Below are 25217 nucleotides of genomic sequence, written 5' to 3'. Positions count from 1 at the left end.
AATATTACCAGAGAGTTGAGAAGGAGCAAGGATCTTTTATATTACTGTACTGAAATCGTAGCCAGCTAGCTAGGCTATGTTTACTGCACCGGCCGGTGTTCACCCGGCTATGAACTGAGACTTGATAAGTCATATTCCATAACAGTGACTTAGATTACAACTGACACAAGAATGCTATTGTAGAAATAAAACAAATATTACTGGTATAACATTGGCCAGCGAATTTTACACAAGTGACACAGACTGTATTATCAGTGTTGGGCAACTTGGGCAGTCACTACTTTGTAGCTTAGCTACAGTAGTAACTTAGTATTTTGGAGGTACCGTAAATCCTCTAATATTGGCCTGTATTCCATTAGCGGCCGGGTCTCTAACATTGGCCGGTCTCGCTGTCGGCGGAGGTAAATAAAGGCCGGTCTCTAATAGTGGCTGGGGCTTTTATTAGAACCAACGTTTTTCTGGGCAGGCCACAACATTATGCTTGTGATAGTAACATGCAAATACCACAGGGGGGCAATGTTTGCTAATGAATCCAAGCCATAGCTACGGTAGCCTGGTCATGTCAATCACTTCGCTCTTGACTCGCACTCGAGACTTCAGTCACCGGTAGGCTGATGTTGTTTACCATGGCAGCTGCGGAGCCAAAGAGGATTTTTGGCGAAAATAAATGTTTTAACCCCCTGGGATCGACAATCGCGCTGGCGCAATAGAGCTCGGGATCGTTGCGTCACGCCGCAATGCATTGTGGGAATCACGGTACGGAAGTAGATGTACTGTATAGTAGGCAGTAGGTAACGTTGATCATTTGGTCATTAATTTAGGTTATTTTTTGGAAAATGGTTCAGTGTTGCTGTATTGTGAACTGCTGTAATCGGTCTCATGATCGACAGGGCAAACGCCTCATAAATCATATTAGTTTTCCCTATTTTCGTCGGATGGCTTGGGTCGCCGCTGGTCGTCAATATACTAGCAGCTACCGGACGAAAACAGTGGATTATTGCACGTATGATAAATTACTCCTGAAGAGTAACAAACCCGCATAGACAATTGCTTCGTAGCTCACAGAATCTGACAAGTGTGTGTGTCACCACTGATGCTTGGTTAACGGTGCAAACGATTGTTTTCTCCGCGTTTACTTTGTAGATCTGCAGATCTTGCACTCATTCATTTGTGAAATGCAAGTGAGCCTCCAGTGACAAGTTTTTAAATTGATCGGAGCAGAGACTTCAAACAGAAAGCACAAAGCCTTTCTTTAAAGTTAATTTCGTTTTGCATTAATTTGTATTTTAATAAATATATCTATATAGAAATGTCTACTTTTAAACAAACAATTCAAAACAAAAGAAAACAGACAGCTCTCTGCTTATGTACGTTAATCCGTATGCAATGTGCATTTCTCTCTGGCGCGTTCACTAACGTTACAGCGAAGATCGCCAGTCGTCAACCTCATCTTTGCAGCCGACTGACAAAAAAAAATCCCACTTGTTTATTAATAAACAATTAAAATGTGTGTGTGTGTGTGTGTGTGTGTGTGTGTGTGTGTGTGTGTGTGTGTGTGTGTGTGTGTGTGTGTGTGTGTGTGTGTGTGTGTGTGTGTGTGTGTGTGTGTGTGTGTGTGTGTGTGTGTGTGTGTGAATGTTGTTGCCAAAAGGGCACATGAAATTGTTAATCCGGCCCTGGATAGGAGAAAATACCAGGGAAACTGAGGCTTGGTAAGTTTTCATATTACTCCAGGCTTTGTTCATAGGGATCGATTCCGCCTATAATCAACTTTTTTTTTAAAGTAGCGTTGTTTGGCTTCATTATGAAGTTTGTCCGTATATGGTATAGCCAACTTTTTTGTGTCACGGTCCATAACTCTTTCTGGATACCGGCCGGCTATGCTAATATCTTATAAACAGGCTTTTGCGGTGCCTCTAAAATGGCCGCCGTTACCCACAATGCACCATTCCATAACATCTACGCCCGAGCTCTATAGGCTCGCTTTTTTTAGAGATTCAAAATACTCTGTTGACTTTGATCTTAATTACGGAGAGCGCGCGCTATTCAAACGCAAATAATCTGAGGCGATCCACGCAAACCTGTGAACGCCCACAATCAGCTGGATAACACACATCTATCTAAGTAATAATAATCCTGGAAAATGTACCTCAGAAGTGCTTGGAAGTATTATTTCGAGGAATGGATCCAGCTGAGAAATAGGTTAGTTCTATATTTGCTTTGTTCTAATCGCAATAGTGTCTGTAAGTTACACGCAAAAAGACTTTTTAAATATGAATCGCATTTCTGTGTGTGTGTGAATGAATGAATGAATGCACAGATGCGCGCTGTTGTGGAGCTAAGCTGGAACAAATGCTGTTTCAAAATGAATCATTGCTTTTCACAAAAAAATATAATTTATATTATATTTATTTGTTGTTAATGCTCTGTATGCATACCATAATGTTATATGGTAACTGTACGTTTTCAATAAATTAACCTAGTATTTTATAGGTTCAAATAGACACAAAATCTCGTTTTTATTCATTCTACTGGTAGTCCATTTTGCTCAAATAGAAATAAAGGCCTGTCTCTAATTCTGGCCTCCTTCCAATAAAGGCCTGGGCCGCAATGCGCTTGAGTAAAATAAAGGCCCGGGCCTATATTAGAGGATTTACGGTAGCTCCACTATTTCCTGAATCAAGTAACTTTTCAGAAGCTTAACTCCTTTATTTATCAAGTAGCTTGGCCACACAAGCTACACTTTTCTTGTCATGTGAAATTAGCGCAACTTAAAGTAGCTTCCTACAGTATGTAGTGAACTAGCCTACTACTCTGTTTGTGTTACTTAGGTTGCTACATTTGACAGGGTGGTGGCTTTTGTGTAGTGAAGCTTTATTCATGGCAGAGTAACTGATAGCTTGCCCAACACAGTGTGATATTCACATGTAATTCACCCTAACAAAAGTAAGATACCTCTCATGTCTCATACCCACACCACTTACTTAAAATAAAGGCAACAGAACATCTGACAGTAGAATGGTTTGCAAACAATTCAAAATTCCAGCAACATTTGTTCATTTTCAACAGATATGCATCAAAATAGGAGTTTTGTTGAAGAAAGGTTCTAAGAAATGTGAAGGAAGAAAATAAGCTTCACCTCATTTGAGAAATGTTTTTGTGTAGACTCTCCCAAATCTTCCGTTTTCATTTTGAAGGTTTCCCAAGGAAAAAGATGTGAGGAAGAAGTGGGAAGTGTCTTTGAGGAGAGAAGGATTCACTGCAAGTGTTTCATCAGTGCTTTGCTGTCAACATTTTAAGCAGGGCGAAATGCAGAAGAACATGGTAGTACTGTGTGTGTGTGTGTGTGTGTGTGTGTGTGTGTGTGTGTGTGTGTGTGTGTGTGTGTGTGTGTGTGTGTGTGTGTGTGTGTGTGTGTGTGTGTGTGTGTGTGTGTGTGTGTGTGTGTGTGTGTGTGTGTGTGTGTGTGTGTGTGTGTGTGTGTGTGTGTGTGTGTGTGTGTCAGAGAGAGACAAATATAAAAAGCTTCAAGTAGACTAATATAATATAATCATATATTGTTTCTTCAACTTTTCTGCTTCTCTATCATATTTATAGTGTGTGATACCTATCATAGCCTACATCATTCACATATCACAGGGTGACCAGACATCCCCGGTTTCAGGGGACAGTCCCCGTTTTGGTTGCCTGTCCCTGGATAATTACAGAAGAAAAAAAAGAAAGAAAAAAGTTTTTGAAAGGTGTTTTTGAAGACACAACATTAGGTTTTTCAATCAGATTGATAGTCAAACTGGAAATGTCCTCGTTTTTTCCCCCTTTTTGATGGGAATATGTTCCCAGTTTTGATCTCGGACGTCTGGTCACTTTATATCGTAGGATATATCAGAATATTCTATTACTGTTAAGCCCACTATGAATATTAAAATGCGCCGAACCATGTGTCCTGTATCAATGTATGACCTTTGCAGCAAAAAAAAAAGAAAAAAACACGTGAAAATCAGTTCGGTATTCAGTGAGGTGTGATTAATTAAATCCGCTGACAGCTCATTGCACCCGCCAAACAGATTACACTGAGTGGAGCGGGTGACCGATCCAAGATGGCGGCCCCACGGCTCGTCAGCGCCAAGGGGGTAATCCAGCACCCGGAAAGCGTACCTTCTATGGGGGCATCCATTGGCAAACAAGCCATCACCTGCTGTTAGCATTCCATTGACTCCCATTCATTTTGGCGTCACTTTGACAGCGAATAACTTTACATCTGAGGTGTTTAAAGACTACATTTGTCCATTGTTTATTTCTAAAGAAACACGACAATGTATAAAAGACTCCATTACCTTGTATCTTACACTATGGCTCCATAGAAGCCTTTTTGTAAAAATAGGCTAATGATTGCGTCATAACCACGCGACTCTCTGTCGCACAGTAGAGAAATTACCGTATAGACAGAAGGAGAAGCTCGCAGGCATCTGGGGGTACGTGGAGGCATAAAGTCCGATAAAGTCAAGGGAGAAACCCATAGAGAGTCATAAAGTTGCTCCTGCTCCTAGCACATGGACAGCTCCTACTCACACTCTCCGTCTCTGCTAGATTCGGAAAGGAATGATTCAGATTTCTCTTGGCACAGCTACTAGAAGACTTACAACTGTCAGACAGGTTGCTCACGTCACATCTGCGTCGTCAAGCTCAGTTTGAGGCTGCGCAGTACGCTCAGCCATCAAGAAGTGAGTGCTTCTAATTGACCACTTTTCTCTGTTGAAGTCTATGGGGTCGCTGTGTCCATTTCTTTTACTCTCTCAGCGCCAGTAGGCATTAGCGGTCGATGCAGCGTCTACTCTCTATTATGTCTATGGATCTGAGCAGACAGCGCTGTCATATATCACAACTATTCAGTGTTTTGAACCACATACTGTTTATTTTAGGTTTCAGACATTTAAAATCACATAAGTACTAGCAAAACAATGAATATGAGTTTGTATAATACACACTGATATCTATGGATTTAGAATAATAATCCTTTCCGTTATAATTAGACGACATGTTTTATTCATAATACACATTGTGTAAGTAGCTTGAAAGTTGACTCTATTCATCTCCTAGTTCACCAGCCACTTACTTTCATGTATTTCGGGAGAAATTATGTTTTGTAAATCCAACAGATCCAATTCTCTGAACTGTGGCACAAACTAACATGGCGGTGCCCATCGCGCATGATACAGCTGAACTAACGCGATCGTTATAAAGGTGTTACACAAAACAAAACACATCCACTTGCACATATCCACTTGCACATATCGGAATATCAGATATTTCATGCTATAGCTAATACATTTGTGAATATTTTGAATAAAAAAAGGAAAATTTACATAAAAGCAGATCATCATTCATTCAGCTCTGTTTTGGTTGCGGTGTGTCACGTGACAAGCAATGAAGTGTCACCATGGAAACAATAAAGTGACAGGGTCTAAATAACGGTCGCCTTGAAAAACTCACGCTGGGGGGTCTATATTATATTTTATTCATGGCCATTCATTATTCATTTGTAGTAGCCTATTCACAAACTGTTTGCTCAAGCTTAGCGTTTTTTCGGAGTTCACGGTGAAGCCTGCTCGCTGAATCGTCACGCTTATTCATTTGTGGATGTTAACTGAATCTGTAAGTCAGCTAAGCTGTTTACTTCTGAATATTATATCCATCTTTAAATTACAGGAATGTCTTTCTGTCTGTGTGTGTGTGTCTGTTATTCACACCGTGAATAACATCTCTCAAACCGTTAGTCCAATGGATTTCAAACTTGACATGCGTCTTGCTACGGGCACGAGTAAGTGCAGTGCCAAGTTTGGCGTTGTTCGGATTAGAAATGCAAAAGATATTGTTAAATATATCGGTAAAAGAAGCACACATCAGCTTTTGCCGCTCTAGCCGCTGGCCACTCCCCCTCTCACACACACACTGAGTGAGCACAGCGCAGGACCAGAGGCCACTCCCCCTCTCACACACACACTGAGTGAGCACAGTGCAGGACCAGAGGCCACTCCCCCTCTCACACACACACTGAGTGAGCACAGCGCAGGACCATAGGCCACTCCCCCTCTCACACACACACTGAGTGAGCACAGCGCAGGACCAAAGGCCACTCCCCCTCTCACACTGACACTGAATGAGCACAGTGCAGGACCAGAGGCCACTCCCCCTCTCACACTGACACTGAGTGAGCACAGTGCAGGACCAGAGGCCACTCCCCCTCTCACACTGCACACTGAGTAAGCACAGTGCAGGACCAGAGGCCACTCCCCCTCTCACACACACACTGAGTGAGCACAGTGCAGGACCAGAGGCCACTCCCCCTCTCACACACACACACACTGAGTGAGCACAGCGCAGGACCATAGGCCACTCCCCCTCTCACACACACACTGAGTGAGCACAGCGCAGGACCAAAGGCCACTCCCCCTCTCACACTGACACTGAGTGAGCACAGTGCAGGACCAGAGGCCACTCCCCCTCTCACACTGACACTGAGTGAGCACAGCGCAGGACCAAAGGCCACTCCCCCTCTCACACTGACACTGAATGAGCACAGTGCAGGACCAGAGGCCACTCCCCCTCTCACACTGCACACTGAGTAAGCACAGTGCAGGACCAAAGGCCACTCCCCCTCTCACACACACACTGAGTGAGCACAGCGCAGGACCAAAGGCTACTCCCCCTCTCACACTGAACACTGAGTGAGCACAGTGAAGGACCAGAGGCCACTCCCCCTCTCACACTGACACTGAGTGAGCACAGCGCAGGACCAGAGGCCACTCCCCCTCTCACACTGCACACTGAGTGAGCACAGCGCAGGACCAGGGGCCACTCCCCCTCTCACACTGACACTGAGTGAGCACAGCGCAGGACCAAAGGCCACTCCCCCTCTCACACTGACACTGAGTGAGCACAGCGCAGAACCAGAGGCCACTCCCCCTCTCACACTGAACACTGAGTGAGCACAGTGCAGGACCAAAGGCCACTCCCCCTCTCACACTGACACTGAGTGAGCACAGCGCAGGACCAGAGGCCACTCCCCCTCTCACACTGAACACTGAGTGAGCACAGTGCAGGACCAAAGGCCACTCCCCCTCTCACACTGACACTGAGTGAGCACAGTGCAGGACCAGAGGCCACTCCCCCTCTCACACTGACACTGAGTGAGCACAGCGCAGGACCAGAGGCCACTCCCCCTCTCACACACACACTGAGTGAGCACAGTGCAGGACCAAAGGCCACTCCCCCTCTCACACTGACACTGAGTGAGCACAGCGCAGGACCAGAGGCCACTCCCCCTCTCACACTGACACTGAGTGAGCACAGCGCAGGACCAGAGGCCACTCCCCCTCTCACACTGACACTGAGTGAGCACAGCGCAGGACCAGAGACAGAAAGGGTCGAAGAAAGCAGCAGAGCTTAAGTAGCGTTTTCTCTGAGTTCACTGTGTAGCCTGTGTGCTTAATCGTTGTGCTTATTCATTTGTGGATGTTAACTGAATCTGTAAGTCAGCTACACTGTTTATTTCTGAATATTATATTTTATTCTGGTGCACTTAACGTTATCGCTACTGTGTAATAGTTGTCTATGCTATTCACCAACTAAATATATCATATTCAATGGACATAAACTGTTTGCTCAAGCGTAGCGTTTTCTCGGAGTTCACTGTGTAGCCTGCGCCCTCAATCGTGTAGTTCAATTTTCCATATTTGTTGTATGTCATTATGTCAGTATCAATATTTGCTTTCTACCATGCACAAATAAAAATGTCAGTTAACTTTTGCTGTGTAATTGTATAACAATGAGCACTAAACACACCGAACCAACAATTACAAAAACACACACAAAAAATGATTTTGCACGGGCGCTTTGCACTAGTATAATATAATTTAATATAAAAGTTATTCAAAATGCCTAATATTTAATATATTTAAATAAATCTTAAATAAGTAAAATAATTACTGATAATATAATATAACATAATATAATTATATTTTCAGCATTACTCAATGGGCCCTATTTTAACGATCTGAAACGCAAGTATCAAACGCGAAACGCAAGTAACTTTGTGGGCGGATCTTGGGCGCTGTTGCTATTATACCGGCGGGATGAATGACTCTTGCGCCCGACACAAATCTAAAATGGGTTGGTCCGAAGTAGCTTCATTATTCATAGGTGTGGTTTGGGCGTAACGTGAAATAAACCAATCAGAGCGACATCTCACATTCCCTTTAAGAGCAGGCGCGCTTGTTCCATGGCGGTTTGCTATTATAACGGCGGATTTGCCAGGCGCACGCCAGGAGCGGTTCCCAGCCAAGGAGACCGACCTTCTCGTCAGGGCCGTAAAAGACAGAGAAGTGACATTGGGGATTGGAGAAACCCACCCAAATCAGCTTCGGTTAAACAGGCGTATGATAATTTGGGTAAATGTGTAAGCTAGATTTATGCCTATTTTTTTCACATCTTCATGGACACAACAATGATTTTGTGTGTTCATATTTTTCCTTGTAATAATGTAGCCTATGATTTGCAAAAATGAAAACTGCTGCTTCTGTGTAGATGAGAGAATCAAAGTGTATGCGCGTTGTGCACACGCTACATTATGGCCAAGCATGCGCCCTCAAAATAGCATTTGAATAACATGCGCAACCAATTTTGCAGGTTTAGAAAACAATTCCGCCACTGACTTTAGACTAGGTTTTTCCTGGTCAGTGGCGGAATTGTTTTCTAAACCTGCAAAATAGCATCAGGGAACGTTTGTGCCAGAACACGCCTACTCTTTTCGCTGAACCGCCCCCGGGAGCGCAAGTTCATTCACTAATTTACCGACGTGCGTCTGTGGAGGGAAAAGTCCGCTGTGCGCGGGTGCAAAATAGGAATGATACATGCGTCGGTGTACAAAATCAATTGCGCTGGGTGCAAGATAGGGCCCAATATGTTATAATAAGTTTATGTGTATGTTAGCAACATACATACATGAAAATAACTTCTTGAGTGGAGGGAAAATATACCATAATTATAATGCAATGAAAATATTCAAAGTTATAAATATCAAATTAGTGTAATAATCAAGTAATAATCCAGTACAAAAACAAGCACAGCAGTAACGGACTCTGCAACATACAATCATCAACAGTGGGAAGGCCTACCAAAAATAAAGATATCTGCCACATTAGCAACTTGTATGCAGTGTGAAGTTTAGGGTCTGTGTTCTTCTGCCGCTACTGACAAACAAGATAAATAGAGTCTCAGAGCACCTTTGGCAGTGATGCATTACAAAGTCCAAAAGCGAGGTTGTAACACAAGTACATTTATACTACAGCTGGGTCCAGTTTACCTAAAAAAAACCAAAAAACAAAGAAAACTCCAAAATGTGATTATACAGTACAAGACTATACTTGACTCTGTTTGGATCAACTTATTTCAACTTGAAATAAATGAAATCAAAGTTTTCAATTATTGTGGCTTTACTAAATATTATTTGTGTTATCGTTGAGCACATCTATATGATGGAGTACATGTAAAAGTAGCGTTACTATGACATTTCATAATATCAAAGGGGACAATTAATTAATCTATGTAAATTAATTTATAAAGCTAATTTTCTTTCTCATGAGACATAAAAATCATTGTAGTCACTAAATAGGTGGCAAACCAACCCGATCTCATGGCAATTCGTACATATTTTACGAGGTGGTTAATTCGTAGGAATTCATACGACCTCACTTGTACGAATTTGTACGATTTTTGTTAAAACCGTATACAGTATTTTACATGTTGCCCAATTTGTATGAATTCGTACAAATGACCTACCCCTGATCCCACCCCTAAACCTACTCATCACTGGGGTTTAGACAAATCGCACAAATTCGTACTAATTCGTATGCATTGGTCGTGAGATGGTATTGGGTAAACATTACGTATGAAAACAACTAGCTATAACAGCTTAAAATCTGCCCTTGAGTGGTCTCAAATACATTTTAATACAAGTTCTTTTAATTTCACTTTTAAAAATTGAAAAGAGTAGCTAAAAAGAAAGATGCCACTTTATATAATAATGATTATTTTTGTATAAAGGAACAACTGAGCAGTGCATCTAAGTAACTATGCATTCAGTAAGAGATAATGTACATCCAGCCGGTGGTTCTCTCAAAATAACCCCCGACAGGATGATGAGGACTTGATCAGCCTGAAGGGGGTTATTTTGAGAGAACCACCGGCTGGATGTACATTATCCCGCTTATTACACGGCTACTTGCCACATAAGTAAATAATTAGACATGAAATATTGATCTGAGTTTAAATATTTTATTATGTCTTTAAACGCAAAGCTTCCGCGGAGAGTTCAAACTAGACGGACATTTATACGGTATACAGTCATTAATGTCACTTATTACACAGCATTTCACCACATAAATAATTATGGGGATAAGATATATTGATTTCAGATTAAACTGTTTTAAATTCTTACCTGTTTGTATCTCATAAACCAACAGTGTACAAAACAATAGTCACAAAATGGCAGCAGCTGCGTTTTGCATTAAAACAAGAGAGAGCGAGTCCACGATACTGGATGGCAAAATTAAATAACTCTACACAAAATATTGAATATTGAAAGTTTTAATATTTTATTAGCTCACCAAACGCAAAACTTCCACGAAGAAAAAACGTTTCTAGCAGGCGTTTAGCACTGCTGACTTCAGTGACCCGGATGAGCCCGCGTTATCTGCTTTGAGCGGTTGTTCTGGGAAAAACATACCACTGGATGGCGCTATTGACCAATCAGAATCAAGCATTCCACAGAGCTGTGTAATAAAAATATAGAATGTATAGTTCTGGTCCAGATGCTGATTGGTCAATACCGGTTGTATTAAAATATACAACGACAATAAGTTGATAAAGTTTCAAATAAAATGTCAACGAATATTTGTGTACAAAAATTAATTTCATCAGTCATAGATTTAATGCAGTAAACATGAATCCATCAGCTGTCTGAGATATAAACCCTGAACAAGCATACTCTCAATGGCTCCATTTACCTGCACACTTGGTTCTGCTGACCAGCGGGGGTCCTGGCGGGCCGGTTCCACCCTCTCCAGGCCGGGTGAGAAGAACGCTGATGCGATACTCTGTATCAGGTTCCAGGTGCCAGACTTTATACGTTAGTGAGTTGACTCCGTGTGTTTCAGACCATGGTGAATGACTGGCCCTGTACACAATCTCTCTGCGGATCACCGGCCCGTCGCCCACTATAGAGTTAGTGTTGAGTTGGATGATCAGATATGTGGGGCCAGAGCGCAGCAGCTGGGGTGGAGCTATCGGAGTGGGTGGGACTACAAAAGAGTACAGGAGAAGAAAGGAATCAGACAGGAATCACCTTTTATTTAGCCTCAGTCTGTTTTAAATTGTGATATATTCTGAACAAATAAATAAATAAATAAATAAATAACCCACAATGAAATCAGATTGAAATGATAATGGATCTTGTTTAAAACAAACTTCAGGTGTTTGTTTCTAATCTTCTTCAGAAGGATCTGCAGAGCTACTGGTTCTACAGAAAGAACCAACACAAGGTTTGACTTTAGCACATTTAACTCTTATGTCAACTATCTTTCTAGTGTTTAGGATTTATAGTATCTGTAACGGTCACCAGCTGGAGTGCCACCAGAGGGCACTCCACACCAGACTATCATGATTCACTCACAACCACATTTCCCATAATTCACTGCCCGGACTCATCATCCCTGATTATCACATTCACCTGTGTCTCATTATATTGTTTAGTTCACCCTATATAAGCCTGGTTCACCTCATTATTCCCTGCGAAGTCTTGTACGTTATTCCACTGCATTTCTGAGCATTTCCTTTGTTGTTGTTATTCCTGGTTCTTGATCTCTGCCTGTGTCCTGGTTTTCCTGTTTTTGCCTCACCCTCTGGATTTGTCTGTTTGTTGGATTGCCTGCCTGTGTATGACCTTTGCCTGGATTTTGACTGCAATTCTGAATAACACTTTAAATAAACTGCATTTGGATCCTCAACCTTCGTGTCTCTGAGCAGTTCGTAACAGTATCTATCCAACTTATATTACATTACTGTGACTAGATGAGCCAATTTTCTGAACATACTTGTTGCAGTTTAGTTTTAATAAAAGCTATTTTTTGACTATGGAGCAAGTTTTGTTGAACTAAGAAGAATCGCAAGATATAAAATAAATTTTATATTTTCTAAATCTAAATCTTAAAGTGGATTATTTGCAGTCAGAAACCTATTAAAATGATGAGTTTGTAATAATAATAATAATAATAATAAATCAAGTGTAAAGGCGAACATAAAAAAATATATAAAAGTATAGTTTACGGACACAATTTTTTATTAATAACCTGTTTAAATGTAAAAAAAAACAAAAAAAAACTGTGACGTGTTGTTATGTCAAATAAGTTAATTGTTTTATATTGTTGTTATAAGCCTTGTTGAGTTGTCTTAAATACTGAGATAATAAAGTACCTAACCTGCATAAATGCATCATTGTTGGCTTTAAAGACCCCCTGCAGTCAATAATTGTATCCCTTAAAACTCATCTAAGCCATAAAATAGCTTGTATGTAACTCTACACCCTTGCTTCATTATTTAAAACAAAAACAAATGCATCACGTAAGTAATTATAAAAATAATATAAAACTGTTATTATAATGATGTATATGTCTTGATGTGGTTAATACTTAACCTATAAATACGTATTATATATAATGCCTAAGTATATATAAGTAAGTATATATATAAGTATATATAAGTATAATACAAATTTTTTTTTCATTATGAGCATGGGCTTCATAAAAAAGTGTTAATGAAATTATCTCAGATCAAAGGAAATGAGAAGCAAATAGAAAAGCTCAGTGGAAGGTCAGACATAAGCAATTTTTATGTATTAAAAGCATATTTCTAATTCAATCGGTTACAGCTTTTTTTTCTTTTTTTTTACTGATATCTGAGAGTGTCACTGTCACATTCAAATGAATTAAACTATCCTGATTGCTTAGTTTTTTCTAATCTCTCAATTTAAATGAATCATCATCTCTGTATGAGATACTATCAGTAACAAACTGTGAAACCTTGACTTTCATATAAAGCAAATTAGAATCAACATGTTAATGGGAGCACAGATGCAGATACACATGCCTGAACACAGAGTTCCATTACCAGACGGGTTTCTGGCCAGTGGTCTGTTACTGTATATATTGCACCATACAAGGTATAACCGGAGGAACAACTTGGCTTGGCAAATCTGGAAAATGTATAAAAATTATGCCAAATTTTGTGTTCAATATAAAGCTGATCCTATATACTTGTCACATGTCAGTGTGTATGTTTGAACTTTCAGTTAGTGTTTTGATTGATTCCTGTTTTCCTTTGTTCTTTTCCTGCCACTCCTCCGTTTATATGGTTACTATCGTTATCAGTTCAGTTGTATCACCTGTGTTTAAGTTAAGTTTATTTAAGTTCCGTTTAAGTTCTGTCTGTTCAGTCAGTCTTTGTCCGATCTCTGTTACATTTAGTGTGTGGTACCTGTTCTGCTGTCCTGTTTTATTACATTAAACCTTCGTTTGTGGAAAATATATCCTTGTCTCCGTCTGCCTTCCTGCAAGCAATTTGGCCTGTTGCTCTTTTAGTTGTGTGTGTGTGATCAAATATGAAACTGTGACGTAAATACAGCACACTTCAGCAGCTAATAACGGAAGTTAAATAATAAAGCATAGCCAATTTGAAGTACACAATTCACCCCACCCAAACAAAACACAGCAACAGTGATTACCCTTTTGTTTAGTGGATTTTCAGTGACATTACCTCAGTTCCAGAAGAAACATGAGTCATTCACGCTTTCAATCATGCCACCATCACGAGAGGCACTTGTAGGGAGCGGAATCATTACTAGGGCCATAAAGAGGCAGCATGGGGTAATTTGCATGACTGATTGCACCAGAAATTCTGTTATTTTGGGGTGAGATATGTCTCTGATTGGTGGTTATGACCGTAATCAGTCCGCCGGTACTCTCGAGTGCTCTAGTCAAAGAGGTTACAACTCACTCAGGCTTTTGCCGAAGAGATCTCTAGGTGGGGACGTGATGTTACAGTAAATCAGAGAGACACACTTAGGTGTTGTGTTTGATTGGAAGTTCAGAGGGATCAGTAGACTCCAGAACGTTCTGTACTTTAAGAAGATAACCTGGCGATAGCTAAGAATAATGGCTGACTGCTAGCATGATAAAGCGGGTGGTATCTGTAATCTTGTAATCATTGGCATTGGCCAAAAGCTTTTCTGTTGTATAAAGTCTGGAATTTATTGTTCATTATTCTAGTAGAGAACCTTCTACTGGGGCATCTGACATTGATGAAATATTTAATTTAAAACAGCATATTTGAAAGGGTTAGTACACCTAAAAATGTAAATTCTGTCATAATTTATATCATATTATATCTGTCATCATTTGTATTGTCAATGTGTGAACAGCTTGTAATGAAACTTAAAAAAAACGAGACATTCCCTGACTTCTTAGGTTGTCTATGGAAGCCTGTAGATTGATTTTTATGTGAAGGCTCCTGTGAGCCTTTCTTCCATTCAATGACACATTAAATTAATGCTTATACAATGTTCAGGATAATGAAGAAAGAGCCATTACTGTAATGTCAGTGTGTCATACGAAGAAAAGAGATTAAATCAAACTATATGGTATCACATAGTCAGATCCATAGTCTCAAATATACTTTATATAATTGCACACCTTAGAACATCCATCAATCAGAATTAAGCATTCAACAGCTCCATGGTATAGACATATGTAACAAATTTTAAGTTATTTAAAGACACACTTGGACATTGAAGATTTTTTTTTTTTTTCATACCTCTGACGATTAGTTCTGCAAAGTTTGACACTGCAGCTCCATATGTTGACTGAGTGAGGCATCGGTAGAGGTCCTGCTCTCCACGTTGGGCTCCGCCCACCTGAAACCATGCAACCAATCGACGCTCTCCTACTGATGACGTCACTGAGTATGGTGACATCAAAACACCGTTACGCCTCTGAAAGAGAGAGAGGTACGTGATGCAGAATTTATCATCTATATGATCTCACTGTCTTGTCAATCTTAATATATATTTACACATACAAAAATGAACATTACATAAAAATGGATATGCAAAACATTATGATCAGTGAGATAAAAGTCATAACCAAATTTACAGCAGCTGTCTGCAATTGTTTGGAACACTCTTTTCTGGACCAAAGCAACATAGTTTAATTATGACACAAAACAATAAACACAAGCATTTCCAGCAGATCCATGCATGACAACAACACTGAAAGATGTCCCCCTTTAATATTCATGATTAATAACTCCTTAATAACTCCACAAATCTCTCACATTGGTAGAATGGGAAACGGAACTCAATCCTGCAAATGCTTGGAAAATTCAAGATTTATCAAGTCAAGTAGGACATATTGTAATTACAAGTTCCAAGCACATGAATGTCAGAGCAAATTGATATATAATGAATGTTATGTAATAAAAGTAAAGCATTTATTAAAATTTAGCAGTCTAAAGTATTTATTAAAATTAGTTCATTTTAATTTTAACATAGTAATACATTATTGAAATAAAAAATTAAATCTGAATTATTTAATGGACCTTAACAAATGGAAATTAACAATGAACAGTTTATTAAATATGAAATTATCAGATTTTTTAAATATTGTAACATGCATTGCTCATTGTTTGTTAATGTTAGTTAATACAGAAACTAACGTTAACTAATAGGAGTTTATTGTAAATTATTACCGAAAGTCTCTTCTTACATGATTTTTATTTTTATTTTATTTTTTACAGTGTATATATTTTAATGATTTTAAAGGAGTGATGTACAGAATTTGGTACAGCAATCATCATTATTAGTATTTCTTAAAGTATGTTCATGGTTTTAATGAGTTGTCTAGTCTATCCATGATTTAGTTTTTTTCTTTCCTGGTGCATAAAGAGCAAAACAAAACTCAATGCTCTCGTAAAGAACTTGCATATATTGATTGTGTGCTTAGCAGTAATGATGTAAATCATTGATTTCCTCCATTGTTTAAACCCAACTATCTGAATAGCCTATACTATGAGAGAATAAGAGCAGACGGTGTCAAGTGCATAAACTAGTGCTGTATTCAGAAAGTGAGATGCAGGGCCCTCATAAAGCGAACGAACATAGTCCCTTCATTCCTTTAAATGCACAAACCCTCCAGGTGTTTGGACAAAGCAGCGGCTCACTCAGGAATTGATCCCAAAATTAGTGAATGACAGAAAGAGCCTGTCATTCAAAAAAAGAGAGATAAAAAAAAAAAATTGTTCACCCTACATTCTGGCATTTTAGTTCCATTTTGATTTCCTTTGGAACAATTTCCATTCAGAAATAGAATTAACACATTGACTTGAATGTTACATTTTGAGGTAGAAAGATGGAAATAGTATTTCTTGTAAAATGTACTCCATGTTTTATTTAAAAAAATAAAAAAATAAATTATATATATATATATATATATATATATATATATATATATTTACAGTGTTTTTATGTGAAACTTCTTGAAATTCTATCTTTTCCAAGCACAAAGCGTATCTACTTTGATGGCTTTGAAGTTATTTTAGAAATATTGATATATATTATGTATTAATGTTTTGAATTAGCTTTAATTTTATACTTTCAGTTTTAATTTATATTAAATGTTATTAAAAGTTGTTTTTTGTTTTGTTTTTGTTTTGTGTGTGTGTGTGTGTTTCTATTTTGTTTTTATTTCAGTTTTAGTTTAATATTTGTAGTACTTTAACTTCAACTTATTATATTGGCCACATTTCTAATTTAAGTGTACTAATTTTTATTTCAGCTTTATATCAATAAATATATATATTTTATAATAGATTTAGTTTGAGTTAACAAGAACAACACTAGCTTGGAAGACTAGGAATATTGTGAATAAGTCATATAGACTACTTTTAAAATATATTTATGGTGTTTTTTCTTCTTGTTTGGAGCAAGGCAGCCTGTGGTCACCATCTGCTTTAATTATAATGCAAATACCAGCGGGAACACTGCAGAATATCTCCTTTTTTTCAAAGAAGAAAGAAAGTCACGATTGGAACAACATGAGGGTGAGTAAATGATCGCAGGATTTACATTTTTGGGAGAACTTTTCCTAAACCTCACATAGTTTAGGACATCTAACAACACAACATTTTGTTGCCTGAAAGTGCACTTTCAACAACCTTTCCTGAATTGCTGAAAAGCACCAGAATAAATAAAACACATCAATTAAACTGGGAGCCAAACTTTCTAATATCAGCACATGTTTTGAACTATTCCCCTCTGCCTAAGAAAGAACATGGCGGCAGAGATTCTACAAGTGAACTGATGTACACAGACAGACAGAGTTTGTAAACTGAAGTGCGAACATAGCCAAGAGATAATCTCAGTCCAATGAGGATTTGCTCAAAGCCAAAACAGAATCAAATCAGAAGATGCAATTAAAGCATCTGAACTGCCACCACATGACAAGAGACCCCAGGTTAAATGACTAAACAGGAAAGATGGGCTGTCACTTCCTGTTTGTTGCTGCCACGTGGTTTGATTTGGAGTTGATTCTTAATCCTCTGATTTCTTCTTAAAATCAGTTTTATAACCTATCATTTTCTCTTTCTACATCGGGTGAACATATCCCTAATAGTATATCAAAAACAAACAGAATGTTTTGACATCGCTAGTTGTATCCGATTCCCCGAACATCTGCTACTTTAGCCCATTAGCATCACTAGCGAGGTAAAGGCTGGTCTTGTTTACACTCTTCTCACTCAGAAAATATGTTCTAATGGAGTAATGGATGTGTGTCTACCTTTGAGTGCAGGTTAGAACAGGAGTTAGAGCTGGAGGCCATGTTACACTTTCAGATATAAGAAAAAAAATCTCTTGTTTCTCTTGCTCTGGCTACCGTGTATAGACTTCCAGGGCCCTATGTTGACTTTCTAAAAGAGCTTGCAGATTTTCTCTCACCATTTTAACATTCATCTATAGATGATGCGATAGGAGTTGCATTTACAGGTATACTAAACTCTTTTGGGATCAAGCAAAACCTCACCAGACCCACTCATCATTTTAATCATACACTAGATTTAATTATATTGCATGGAAACATTTTTACTGATATATATGTATATATATATTCTACTGCAAAGTGATGATGTCACTGATTGCCTTGAAACATGCATACTCTGCACTGCTGATATTTGCCATATCACTCTGTGTTATCGACCAGGTAAAACAATTATCCCAACCACTAAAGACAGATTCACAAATAACTTGATTTATTTGGTTATTCACAGATAATCTTCCGCTCCATGGCAGCTTTCTGTATCTCATTCACATATTTTCAAAATGGTGTTGCGTTTGGTTATGACACATTATGAACTGTCTTTCTGTAGAAATAAAGAGTTGTACATTTCTTTAGAATTTCTTTTTTTTTGGTTGTGTCCAGTATATGAACAGAAGAAAGTAATATGCGTAAGGAACAATGTGAGGGTAAGTAAATAAGTTCTACATTTTAGTTAGTAAAGTAATTTTTTTTATACAGGCACACTTGCAATAAATGCAGTATAAGTGCAAGTTTAATGTTTTTATGCAAAACTGTAAAAGCCTTATTAGGTATCATTTAAATGCATATGCGGGTTGTTAGCGATAACTGATATAAGGAAATATCAGTGAAGTGTTTTGCCTTTGGTGAAGATTTGAAGAAGACATTAACTACGTTAATTAAAGGCTGGGAGCTGGGAGGAGTGTGAGTCTGATGGGATATGTGTGTGTGTGTGTGTGTTTATATGCGTAAACGTGTAAAGGTGCTAATCACAATTTTTGCAAAAGTAGAGGGACAATTAAAGTGAGGAAATTAAAATGTTCACATTATTATGTGTTATTTGCATGTGCCGCCTTGTGTGTTAGAAAGAGATTTTTTACAAAACGTTATTTTACATAATAAAAAGTGAGCTCTTGTGCAAAGGTTAGGTCAAATAAAATAGTTTTGGCCAAATTCTAGCATGCCTTTTTGAATAAGTAAATCCTATATTGAGTGAATAAACAATTCAACATGTCAGACAGAAACAATAGATGTGTTGATTAAATGTGTTTATATTTTAAGCAATACTTGCAGGAATAGATTTAAAACATAATCAAAATAAAAATGCACCAGTACACTTGCTTTATACATGATTATCCAGCCTTAGAAGGCAGCTGCCTATGTAGAGAGTATATGCAGTGGCAAAGAGGTTCACTAGGTTCAGCTCACAAGGAACAGAGCTAGTGTTGGCCTCTGTCTTGAAAGAGGTTTTCCAATTGGATTTGCATACAAAACAACCAGTGCATTGAAAAGAAACGGTGGGGAAAAAGGAATAAAAAAATAAAAAAAGTCCTCCTAACTAAAGCCTGGGGTCTCACATCCGGTGCTAAAATCTCAAAATGTAAAAGGGCCCACAGCAACTTCAGTCACCCAGAAAGTGTTTCAGATAAGCTCTGAGAACTATATGAAGAGAGGATCCAGTCAATGATGGAGCAAGAACTCAGTGTTAGTTCAAGTCCACTTCGACTGCCTGGAGAGAGAGATTATACGCTGGGAAAAAGAAAATGTAGTAAAGTTTGTAGCGTTTCAGTAAAGAGAAAACTGCCATTAAAACAATATGTGAGGTGAATGTTTTAGGTTAGACGCATTGTAAATCAAATGTCTGATAATTCTTTAAGGAGATTTTCTTGTATTTGCCACTCGCCATTCAAATGTTATGGTTATAACAAAGGCAAAACAGGTGTGACACTTTGAGATCTACAGTATATGTGATGCGATCTGGGAAAACCCACCACATGGTGAAATTTTACCTATTACAGGTTTTGATATCATGTTATGAAGCTGGTATCAAGCCCTTTCCAAATCTGTTTTTATTTTGATCATAGCTTGTTGGTAGCAAAAGTTATGTTTATCTGAAGTCGGCCGATCACTATGATTTTCTGGAACGGAATTTTGAGAAAAACAGGTTTAATTAACTGTCACCGTCGGGACGCTTGGCACTCTTTTTTTTAAACAGGATTGGCGCGAAATGCGCACTAATACACATTCACTGTACATGTTATGTGGTTTATTTTATAGGTAAACTATCTTTGTAGTGTTAAGAGACGGACAGGTGTATGGGATATACGGCGATTGTTTTGTTTTTTTCACCTCTGCCGGGCGTTAGAGAAAATGGTCGCATAGAATGCATTAGAGAAAGAGAGTATTTTCAACTTGACACTATCGCTGTTTTTCTGCACTAAACAAGGGAATTTTGCCAAGGTATTTTCAGAGATAAGAGAAAAGATGTTATAGAATAATAATTTAATGAAAAAAAATTGACAAAAAAACTGACATTCCAACTATTTTGGAATTTACTGAAAACGGCCAGCGCGACATCCGACGGGTTTTCCCAGATCGCATCACATGTAAGAAATCCAACTTTAAGCAGATTGTCTTTCTCTTCTGGAAAATGTGGCACTGCATCTTTTGTCCAGTCAAATATGAATGTAAATGTGGAAGTAGCATCGGACTAGATTTGGGACTTAAAAAGTTGATACTTGAAATGATCAACATAATCAAAACTTTGCTGAAAATCCTGTTGTACACACTCTACTACATGTGCTATGTTGTCTGATTGATAGTTCATAGTTTTTAGCAAGTAAAATGGCTGTTAGTATAATTGTAAAATATCTTTAGGTTGTGATAAATGTATTTTGCTGTGAAATATAAACATAATAATAACTTACATTGTTAGTAATATTTCAAAATGAACACTTACTTACAGTGGGTATAGAAAAGAATCACCCCCCTTTAAAATAATCACATTTTGTTGCTTTGTAGCCTGAAATGAAGACAGACACAGTTTTTGTTTCATTCAGCTGTATTTACTCAGCGCAACTTATAACATCCAAGTGAAAGATATAACACCAACATGTCAAAAAATTGTTTAAATAATAATCACTGAAAAAAATCACATAATCACTGAGTTGGAAAAAGGATCACCCCCTTGTTTCAGTATTTTGTTGAACCACCTTTTGCTTTAATTACAGCCTTTAGTCAGTTGGGATATGTCACTACTAACTTTGCACATCTAGACGTTGCAATATTTGACCACTCTTCTTTGCAGAACTGCTCAAGTTCAGTTAAATTTGATGGTGACCGTTTGTGGACTGCTGTCTTCAAGTCATTCCACAGATTTCCAATGGGGTTTAAATCTGGGCTCTGACTAGGCCATGCAAGGACATTCACCTTTTTTCTCCTTCAAACACTGTGTGGTCAGTTTTGCTGTGTGCTTTGGGTCATTGTCATGTTGGAAGGTAAATCTTCTTCCCATTGACAACTTTCTGGCAGAGAGCAGCAGATTTTCCTCAAGAACTTGACAGTATTTTGCCCCATCCATTTTTCCTTCTATCCTGACAAGTGCTCCAGTCCCTGCTGCAGAGAAACAACCCCATAACATGATATTACCACCTCTATGCTTTACTGTAGTAATGGTGGTATTTGGATGGTGAGCTGTATTGGATTTTCGCCAGACATATCGTTTGGCGTTGAGGGCCAAATAATTCAATTTTAGTTCCACGTGGCCTAAGAATCTTCAAGGTGCCGTTTGGCAAAGCTCAGTCGTGACTGCATGTGGCCTTTCTTGAGGAGTGGCTTTTTTCTTGCAACCCTCCCATGCAAGCCACATTTGTGGAGAATTTGTGATATTGTTTTCACATGCACACAATGACCACTCTTTGTCATGAATTCCTGCAACTGTTTTAGAGTTGTTGTAGGCCTCTTGGTAGCCTCTCTGACCAGTTTCCTCCTGGCTCTTTCATCCAGTTTGGAGCGACGCCCTGACCCAGGGAGGGTCTGTGTTGTACCAAATACCTTCCACTTCTTAATAATAGACTTTTCAATGTGCTTCTAGGCACTGATAAAGCCTTTGAACATTTTTTGTATCCATCTCCTGACTTGTGCCTGTCCACAACTTTATCCCGGAGATCTTTTGACAATGCCTTGCCACCCGTAGTTGATTGTTTTCTTCAGTTGCACTACCAAGGACTGAAATGCTTCAGGAAAAGCTTGTTTCATGCTGAGCTAATCAAAATGACCACAGCTGTTGACAGAGCCGCCTTAACCTAATGTAAGGCCCCGGGGCTGAGAGGTTTTGTAGGCCCCCCATCCCCTCGATTTATAGAGACTCATTTAAAAAAAAGTGTAATATCTAGGTAATCTACATCACAGAATGCATTAATTTCTTTCGAGACCTACAACAGGTTTTTTAATATTGTTTTCAATTTGAACATTGTTATTAACATATCACTGAGCACATAAACACAAGACACTTTATTTAACAACCACACACAGCAACTAAATTTCAACTTTATGCAAATGAGAAGCGATTTTCGCGAGCGACAACCAATAGGAAAGAAGCCTTTCAGTGGAGCTCAGCTCCCGTCACCGTCTGGAGTGCAGTGCAGGCAAGACAGAAGAGTTCGAAGGCGATATCACTGTTTTATATGATTTACTGGAACTAACCACAAACATGGATATAATAAAATGATGCATGGAAAAGATACTGTCGACAGTCTCAGTGAGTTTATGCTGGATTTAGTGCGTAAATCATTTTGTTTACAAATTAGACGCTTTGCAGTTGTTACATGTTAAAGATTTTATTTTGGATGTGTTTAATTGTGATTATATTGGCTGGGTTTATAAAAGTTTATAAAATTGAAAGGATCATTGCTTGGTACATTTGGAAACAAAGCTTGTCTATTTCTAAATGTAATCGCGTGCATCGCTGACGATACTGTCCGTGTGTTTAAAAAAACGTAATTAAACACACTTGCAACAGACACACCCCAAAGCGGAGACGTTACAGCGTTGCCAGCGGCACTGAGCGGACTTTTGCCGCTGTAGTTACACGCACCGTAAACGTGCAAACGCCTCATTCGCGCCGCGGGACCTCGCCGCGGGACCTCTTTGCATTGACTTAACATTAAAATCACTCGCGCCTGACGCGCTATTCGCGTTTGGTGTGAACGCACCATAACAATAACATTAGAGCAACAGCACTACCAACGTCCACAAGCGACTAGCGACATACAGCGACAAAATCTGACAAGTTAAAACAATATGACCATTTCAGCTCATCATGAAACTGAACATGGGAGGCCCCTGAACTTGGGAGGCCCCTGGGCTTCAGCCCAGGTAAGCCCGTGCATTAATGCGGCCTTGGCTGTTGATCACAGTTGAAAGTCAATTGGCTTTGTGTGCTATTGAGGAGGTGATTAAGTACACCTGGTTGGGTTTACAAGTCATTTTTAGGAGGGTGGTGATTATTTTTCCAACTCAGTGATTCTGTTTTTTAATTTGTATTTTTTTGTCTTTCTTTTTTTTCTGACAAGTTGGTATTATATCTTTCACTTGAATGTTATAAGTTGTAAATACAGCTGAATAAAACAAAAATTGTTTTTGTCCGTTTTCATTTCAGGCTGCAAAGCAACAAAATGTGATTATTTTAAAGGGGGGTGATTATTTTCTATACCCACTTACTTGACATATTGATTATCCATATCCATCACTTTTGATCCAGCTTTTTTAAAGATATATAATTAAACATTTTCGTTAAATATATAAACCTTAAACAACAATTCAAAATGTTAAACAATAAATCTTGATTTATAATTATAATTATAATTATTTATAATTATAATTACTTTTAATTATCATTTTCCTTTTACAGAGGAATTTTGTGCGCAACCAATCATCCACAACCAATCATCCAAGGATTCTATATAAAATAGCTGATTAGAGAATGTGGAAGTGGTTAAAAATCACTAAAACAACTTTAACCATGAATGTGAATGCAAATCTGAACAAATTATCAAGAATAGAAAATGCTTACCTGCTCTGGGAGAGAGTGAGTCAGAGAAAAATATGAAGTATCATAACAACAACAGTTAAAATATTTATATAGACATGTCAAGTAGTAGAACATTTGCATAATTTAGTATGCTAGTTGATATTACTCTTGTCTACTGTAGCTCTGATCTCTGAGTGACGTGCAGAGACAGCAACATTTTTTGATTTGTGCTCATTTTATAGAGTTTACACTCATCCGTGTATCATATTGTACAAGGTTTAAAACATTTAAATAGACATATCAAATAGTAGAAAATGAGTAATTTAAATTTATATTACTCCAGAGAAATGCAATGCGATTTGCAATTACTGTGCTCATTTCATTCATATTGTGCTCATTCACTTCACACACTCATTAAAGTGTACTGATTTTAGAGGTTTATTTAGCTATAATATCATGCTATCTCTTGGCTCACCTGTTATCCAGCAAACGCAAGAAGTGTCTGCACAATATTTTACCTATATCATTTGTTATAATTTTTTAATTCATTTTGAAGCCATTATCCATGGCTAAACGAATAAGGTATTCGGCTTCTGGAACATCTCATAACAAACAGTATTTATTTGATTATCATATAATAGCTGAATAAATGTATTAATCATTTGAACACATCAAATGATATATAATGAATCAAGAAAATGTGCTTTCTTGTTTAAATCTTGCTTTTTGTTTTCTATAGAAATCATGCTAGCAGAGCAAATATGTAATTAATTAAAATAGATGTTTAGCAATTGAACAGATTTCAACAGAGTTGTGATAATGTTGCGTGATTTTATTTGCTGGATAAAGCCATAACCAAAATCACTATGTTTGAGTGAGTGAGTGAGTGAGTGAGTGAGTGTGTGTGTGGTTAGGGGCAATGCAGACAATTAATGTGTTTAAAATGACCTAATTTGTATGCTATGTTAATTTTATGTTAGATAATGATTTATCTAGCATATCTAGTAGTTCTCACTCAAAAGAATATGGGACTTGAACCACTATTTCTTTATTCATAGAAAGGGCTATTTATATTGTTTATTCATACAACTACAAATACCTGCTTTAGGTGTAAAACTTAGGGAAAAAAAATAAAAAATTACTCTGTGTACCTTTAACACCAAACAACTATTGTCATGCACTTCTTCTGAACATGGGCAGAATTTCCAGAGTGGATTTTCAATTTGCTG

General features: G+C 38.2%; 1 protein-coding gene across 8 annotated transcripts in view; it reads right to left on the bottom strand.

Annotated features, from left to right (window-relative positions):
- The window catches only part of ptprua (protein tyrosine phosphatase receptor type Ua), a 309103-nt gene that overhangs the window by 112505 nt on the left and 171381 nt on the right, over positions 1-25217 (bottom strand). For all 8 annotated transcript variants that reach the window (XM_082186689.1, XM_082186692.1, XM_082186690.1 and 5 more), the window contains exons 6-7: positions 14923-15100; positions 11064-11357 (exon numbers count right to left, since the gene is read on the bottom strand). In XM_082186689.1, coding sequence (XP_082042815.1) covers positions 11064-11357; positions 14923-15100 — 472 coding nt within the window. The remainder of the gene's footprint in view (positions 1-11063; positions 11358-14922; positions 15101-25217) is intronic.

Source organism: Leuciscus leuciscus (assembly GCF_965113295.1).
Source record: "Leuciscus leuciscus genome assembly, chromosome: 12".
NCBI classification, from domain to species: Eukaryota; Metazoa; Chordata; class Actinopteri; order Cypriniformes; family Leuciscidae; genus Leuciscus; species Leuciscus leuciscus.
Note: the sequence above shows the minus strand (reverse complement) of the source record. Positions and strands in the feature narration are given on the sequence as shown.